The sequence below is a fragment of the Orycteropus afer genome, unplaced genomic scaffold (assembly GCF_000298275.1).
Source record: "Orycteropus afer afer isolate SDZICR_OR568_19922 unplaced genomic scaffold, OryAfe1.0 scaffold00233, whole genome shotgun sequence".
NCBI lineage: Eukaryota > Metazoa > Chordata > Mammalia > Tubulidentata > Orycteropodidae > Orycteropus > Orycteropus afer.
In genome coordinates, this window is record NW_006921820.1 from 72,302 (window position 1) to 79,880 (window position 7,579).

Here is a 7,579-nt window from a genome sequence, read left to right on the forward strand (position 1 = left end):
GGTGTGTGTGTGGCTATATACATGTGGTCAAATCCACAGTCTTACCATCCAGAGTCTGCCTTTGTTGCACCACTTGGAAGGTCCATCTCATCTTCAGGTTGGAGGAAGGTTCACCTACATTTTGTCTAGCACTTTTGCATTTTATCATTATATTTAAATTTTTAATCCATCTGAGGAAGATTTTGGTAAACGGTGTGGTGCAGAGAGGTCCAAATGTAATTGTCTTCAGTTGGATCAATAACATCTATTGAATAATTATTTACTTTTCTATTGAATTAATATCAAATCAATGTCTAATTTTGGCCTTTTTCAATCTGTTACATTAAATCTGTGAAGTTCTGCTTCAGTATCAAAATGCTTTCATTGTTGGAACTTTATAATGTATTTGAATATCTAGAAGGGAAAATGACCCTTCCTTTCTCTTCTTTTATAAATTTTCCTCACTATTCTTACACATTTCTTCTTTCATTTTATTTTTAGAATTATTTTGTCATGTTCCATTGGCAATTTAATTATATTTGTGTTAAATTGCATGGAAGTTATAGATTTATGCATTTAGAGATTAATTAGGGGAGAATTGACATTCCATAATTCCATCCCACAACATGTTTTGGCTTTCCATGTACTTGTTTTCCATTTCATGGCTCTAGTAAAAATAGCTTTTTTCATATAGACTTTACACATTTCTTGTTGAGTTAATGGCAGGGTTTTAGTATATTCATATATGTTGTTATTATTAGGTACCATCAAGTCCACTTCAACTCATAGCAACCCCATGTGACAGATTAGAATTGTCCATATGGTTTCAAGGCTGTAATCTTTATGGGAGCAGATCATCAGATCTTTCTCACACACAGACATTAGGTGGGTTCAAACCACCCAATGGTTGGTTAGCAGGCAAGTGCTTAACTATTGTGCTACAACTGTAATATATTTTATAATTGTTCATTACTAGATTACAGCAAAGATACTTATATATGTTTGTATGTATTTACTTATTTATTTTATTAAACCTTATTAATTCTGATAATACTTGTTTTAATTTTTATTGTGATTTGGGTGAAAGTTTACAGAGCAAATTCACTTTCCATACAGCAGCTCACATACACTTTGTCTCATGACATTGACTACAATTTCCCACAATGCAACAGCTCCCGTCCCACTTCCCCCGCATAGTTACCTCTTCCCTATGTCCTTCCCTCCCACGTACTCCTGCCACCTGAGCTGTCTCCCTGTGCATACACAACCCTTCTATTCTCCCATGATTGATCTCTCCAAGGAGCGTGTCTACCTATTGTAAATGTTCAGTTGACATGCCTATCTTTTTTTTAGCTGGAAGCCACAGGGAGTGAATTTAATTCCAGACCTAAAGAGCAACTAGGGGCCATAGTCTCAGTGGTTCCATCAGGCTCCATCAGACCAGCAAACTTGGTCTTATTATTATTTTTTTTTTTTAATGATTTTGAGTTTTGTTCCACATTGTTCTCCCCCTCTATCCAGGATCTCCAGCAGAGATCCCCTTCCGAGTGGTTGAGAGTGGTAGCTGGGCACCATCTAGTTCTTCTGTTCTCGTAGTTGTATAGGCTGAGGATTGCATGATATACCAGTCGCTTGGACTAATTGTTTCCATGTGTCTTTGGTTTTCTTCATTCTTCTTTGCTCTGGTTGAGGAGAGACCCATCGTTGCATCTAAATGGCTGCTTGCAAGCTTTTAAGATCCCAGTTGCTATTTGCCAAAGTAGGTTGTGAAATGATGCTTTTATATAGTATGTTATGCCAATTGAGCTTGATGTCTCTTGTGACTATGCTCCCAAGCCTACAGGTCCAACTACTCATTCCCTCTGTGTAGCTGGCTGTGGTCAGGAAGTGACTACAACCTTGTCCCTTGTCAGCTCTACTATATACCTGGGAATTCTTACAGAACATACAAATACGCTTGTAGAAACATTGTCTGCCAACCCTATACGTGGTCTTTGGTACACTTCCCCCTGCATGGATATACCTAATAGTTCAGCCTATCCACCCATCTATCCACCCATATATCCATGTTTGCCTTCACTGACAACACAGGACCGTATGTCCAAAAGGGTTCATCTTTACTCTCTGTACCTCCCACGCACCTCTCTATGTCTTCCTTTTGCTCAGTGTCATTACATTTGGTATATTTCCCTTCTCTTCACCCAAATCAATACTTGTCTCTACCTAACAGTGTTCACTCACCTCCCACCCCTGGTAACCAATAAAGAAAATTTCCTTCCGTATATAAACCTTTCCTTGACTTTTTATAATAATGGACTAATACAATATTTGTCCTTCTGTGATTGACTTATTTCACTCAGCATAATGTCCTCCAAGTTCATCCACATTATGCAGTGTTTTGTCAATTCTACATTATTCTTTAGGGTTGCATAGTATTCTATTGTGTGTATGTACTGTACTTTGGTTATCCATTTTTCTGTTGATGGGCACCTAGGTTTTTCCATCTTTTGGGTATTGTAAATAGTGCTGTGATGAACATGGGTGTGCATATGTCTGTTCTTGTCCTGGCTCTCACTTCTTTAGGATATATACTTAGTAATGGAATGGCTGGGTCAAATGGTTTTCTAATTCCAACTGTTTAAGGAATCGCCATACAGCTTTCTACGGTGGTTATACTATTTTACAGTCCCACCAGCAGTGTATGAGAGTCCCAATCTCCCCACATCCTCACCAGCATTTGTTATTTTCTGTCTTATTGAACGTTGTTACTAGTGCTGGGGCAAGATGGTATCTCATTGTTGTTTTGATTTGCTTAATTCTGACAATTTTTCAAATTGCTTCCTTTTACTTTTCCAGGCATAAAATTATTTCTTCTGGAAATGATAATAATTTGATCAGGGGAAGCTCACTTATCTTACCTCATCTTTAAAATTAGAATATAATGACCATCTCACAGATTTGTTGTGAAGTATGGAAGTCACGTGGTTAGCTCCCCCACATCCATTCAATTCATAACCACAGCGAGGGGCAGTAGTGTGTCAGACATGGCTAGTGTCAGCTCCTTAGAGACAGTTATTAAGTTTCTAAGAATTTTTTCTGGTCAGTTTGTTAAGCACAGGTATTATTTACAATTAAATTAGATAAGCATATAATTAAACAAATTGCTGTGACTAGACATTGGTTATAGTGCAAGAATTTATACCATGGAAATCTGCAAGTGCCACAAATCATGGCTTGATCTATTGCTTTATTGATTTTCTAAACCAGGGGTGAGATTGGCAGAGACTTGTGAGCCATATCTGGCCAAAGGTCTGATTTTGTAATAAAGTTTTACTGAAATAGTCACACTCATTCATTCATACACTGTTTATGGTTGCTTGCTTTCCACAAAGGTGGAGTTGAGTAGTTGTGATAGAGTCCCATATATTTATTGTCTGGCTCTTTACAAAAAAAAAAAAAAAATGTTGCCAATCACTGGTCTAAACTTAAGGACCTGATGGGAAGAAATGTAAATAATACATATTAAACTTACAAAAAAAAAAAAAAATTGCTGGCCCCCAAAACTATTGCCCTAAGATAATCTTTATAGCTTAAACCAGAATTATCCCCTAAAGTCTTCTTAAAACCAAACAGTAATTCAGCTTAACTAGTAAAGAATACCTGCCTAGAGCATTGTACTCTTTTGAGAATTATCTGTATGGGATCCTATTGACAACAGCAACCCGAAAGATTGATAGGAATCCTAAGACAGTGAGTTTATGTTAATGAAGGAGGAACAATTCAGAAAAGGAGGGTGAGAACGGTTGCACAACTCAAAGCATGTAATCAGTGTCACTAAATGGTACATGTAGAAAATGTTGAATAATAGGTGTATGTTCTGTTATGTATATTCTCAACAACAACAACAAAATAAAATGTTTTTTAAAATTGCTACTAATGTACTTCCTAGCCTTCGAAAACCTGCCAAGACACAGCAGCTGAGGTTTCAAGATATCTTGGCCAATAGCTCCATGGTTAACAGAGAGGGACTCAAAATCCACCAGCAACACTGAGACCACGAAGAATGATAACCTGAGAAGTCTTTAGCAGAGAGAATGCCAAGGCACTGTTACAATTACATACTCTTCAACATCAGCCTGTAACAGAAATCCAGGGATTTCCATTTTGCCAGTGTCAGAGATGCTTGCATGTTCTTCCCAATCTACCTTTGAATGATTTCCAGTTCCAGTTCTAGTGAAGGTACCAAAGACCTATAGACAAAATGGAAGTGTTGAAACAGCTTAAAGTCTTATTTTCAAATTATACTAATAAAGAGAAACTCAGGCAAAAAAAGAGAGAGAGAGAGAGAGAGAGGGAAGAATATTGCTGTAATCTTTACATAATACATATTCTTTCAGTATTTAAAAACTATTATCCTATTCAAAAGAAGTTGTTCATGTCATTGATATGAGTGAAGTTCTGGCATATGTTTGCTTTGTTTTACTCTTCTTTCATCTTACTGGAAAATGTCAACCAACGTTTATGTCCAAACTAAATTCATTAGTTAACTGCAACCATAAGTTGACTGCAGAAGACTGGCGGTTCAAACCCACCAGCCACTCCTCGGAAGAAAGATGGGGCAATCTACTTCCGTATAGATACTGCCTTGGGAACCCAAGGAGGTGTTACTAAGAGTTGAATTGACTTGACAGCAGTGAGTTTAAAGCATCCTTTTATCAGTAAAATTTATAATAAGGGCAGAACTGTCCAGTGGTTAGAACTAAGCCCTTGGCCTAAGAGAACTCAGGTTAGAATCAACTCCCTTTCTTACCTGCATGACCTTGGGCAAGTTCCACAAATCTTCTGCATTTTCTCATCTGTGAAATAGGGTAATGATAGTACCAAGCATACACAGTGTCTCAGTTATCTGATATTGTTGTTAGGGTGCCATGGAGCCCACTCCAACTCAGAGCCACCATGTGTACAACAGAACAAAACACTGCCTGATGCAGCATTATAAAAAAAAGGGAAAAAAAATTATAATAAAGTTTATATATATAACAAAACCAAATCAGTTTCCACTGAGTCAACTCCAACCCTTGGTGATCCCCACATGTACAGAGAACTGCTCTGGCTGGTTTTCAAGGCTGTGACCTGTTGGAAGCAGATCACTAGGCCTATCTCTGAAGTGCCCCTGAGTGGATTCAAACCACCAGTCTTTCAGTTAGTAGTTGAGTGTTTAACTGTTTGCGCCACCCAGGGACTATATACACACACACTCACAGTCACAGTCTCTTTTTCATCCCCCCTAGAGAACCAGTTGTTACACTTTTATCAGCATGTCACTGGTAGGGTGTATGTTTCTGTGCTCATTAGCCTAAGCCAATAACCCCCCAAAAAAACCAAACCCACCACCATTGAGTCGATTCAGACTCATAGTGACCCCCGTTGGGTTCCCAAGGCTGTAAATCTTTATGGAAGTAGATTGTCTCATTTGCTGTCCTGTGGAGCAACTGGTGGATTTGAACCACCAATCTTCTACATCACCAAATTCTTTGCCAGTGATTGATTAGGGAATGAGCAAATCTAACCCAATTTGGGCCCATAGAACAGGAAAAAGATTTTCTAGGGGATTCTGAAAAGAGCCTTCCTTGGTTTTGGTGAGACCTCCATGAAGTCAGCCTCTCTCACTGGTCACAAACAAGGGCACATGTGATTCTGAGTATGTTGGCACCATTATGTGGTTATAGACGAACCATCTTTAGAATGAAGCCAAGCCTATGGAGAGTAGATCAGAGACACAAAAGAACCTACTGATGACATCTTTGAAGCACGGGGTCATCTAAGTCTAGGATTTCGTCTACTTCTGCACTTCTTCTTTGAGCCAGATCACTTCCTAGTCATACCTACTTTAACTGGGCTTTCTATCAGCCCAAAGCACCTTGTATTTGTTTCTTAGGGCTGCCATAACAAAGTAGCTTAGTATGAAATAAATCTATTCTCTCACAGTTCCGGAGACTAGAAGTCCAAAACCAAGATGTCAGCAGGGTTGGTTCCCTCTGGAGGCTCTGAGGGAGAATCTGTTCCATGCCTCTCTCCTAGCTTGTGGTAGTTTAGGGCAGCCTTCAACATTCTTGGGCTTGTAGATGCATAACTCTGATCTCCGGCTCCATCTTCACATGACCTTCTCTCCTCTTATAAGGACACCAGTCATACTGGATTTAGGGCCCACCCTCCTCTAGTATGTCTTGATCTTAGCTTGATTATATCTGCAAAAACCCTATTTCCAAATGAGGTTACATTCACAGGATCCAGGTGAACATGAATTTGGGAGAGGGAACTATTCAACCTGACTACCACCTGTCTGTCAGTTTGTTGTGCTGTGGTGGCTTACATGTTGCTATGATGCTGGAAGCATGCCACCTGTTTTGGTTACCTAGTGCCACTCCAACGGTAATACCATAAATGACATGGCTTGAACAAATAGGAATTTATGCTCTTACAGTTTGGGAGGCTAGAAGTCTGAGTTCCAAGTGCCAGGCTCTAGGGGCTGGGTGAAAGCCCCTCGACTTTGGGCTTTAGCTCTGCCTCTTGTTCACAGCCCACTGAAGCTAGAGGCTTTTCCTCAGTCAGGCAGCTGCTGGCTGCTGAAGCTGACAAGCCTAAGGTTGGCAAAATGGCACAGTCCTGAAGGTACAAAACCACACAGGAGGCCATTGATTCAAGTGTTGAAAAAGTCCCAAGATCGGCAGGTCAACCTGGCAGGCTGCTGAACAACGACTCGGCTACATGCCAGGTTCAAGCATGCCATAAGCTGGAGACCTTCCTCAAAGGTACTTCTTATACACTGGAAGCAGCTCACATCCCGAAAGCAACTGCTCAGCTGCTCCAGTAGATTCCACCACGGAATTAATTACCAATCTCACCATGGGGAATAACTGCATTCAGCAGCCCAGACACTCAACCAGGCCCAGCCAAGTTGACATACAACCTTGACTACCACATCACCCATATTTCAAACACCAGCAGGATCATCCATGATGGAAAGGTTTCAGCAGAGTTTCCAGACTAGGACAGTCTAGATAGAAAGACTTGGCAATCTATTTCTGAAAATTAGCCAATGAAAACCTTATGGATCTCAACAGAACATTGTCTGACTTGCCTCCTTTGGACACATCATCACATCAATTGCTGAAGGAGGACATCATGTTTGGTGAAGCAGAGTGCCAGCGAGGGCAAAGGAGACCCTTAGTCAAATGATATGGCACAATAGCCACAATGATGACCAGGCAACATTTCATTGTGTTGTACAATAGGTCACCATGAGTTGGCATCAACTCAACAGTAGCTAGCTATCTCTATCTGTTCAACCCAGTACACACCCTACTGGTACACAAGGACTAGTTGAGAAATATGAAGCATTGACTGGTACCTCACACAAACTAGATGCTCGTCAAATGACAGCACCTTCCAGTTCCTCCACTCTAACCAGGCTGTCCTTCCTTGTGTCCAGTGCTATGTGTGCATTCTGCCTTTGCTTCCAGCTTGCCCTCCCCATTCACATAACCCACATAAACCTTTCTCACACTGACAGACCCAGCTCCAATCTTACCTCCTTCAT

At 40.2% G+C, this 7,579-nt stretch overlaps 1 protein-coding gene across 1 annotated transcript in view; it reads right to left on the reverse strand.

Moving 5' to 3' along the window:
• Positions 1–7,579, reverse strand: part of ETFA (electron transfer flavoprotein subunit alpha) — a gene marked incomplete at its 3' end in the record, with an annotated part of 72,395 nt that extends 64,816 nt beyond the window's left edge. Inside the window, exons 1-2 of the mRNA XM_042782064.1 lie at positions 7,571–7,579; positions 4,102–4,229 (exon numbers count right to left, since the gene is read on the reverse strand). Of these exons, the coding sequence (XP_042637998.1) occupies positions 4,102–4,229; positions 7,571–7,579 (137 nt within the window). The remainder of the gene's footprint in view (positions 1–4,101; positions 4,230–7,570) is intronic.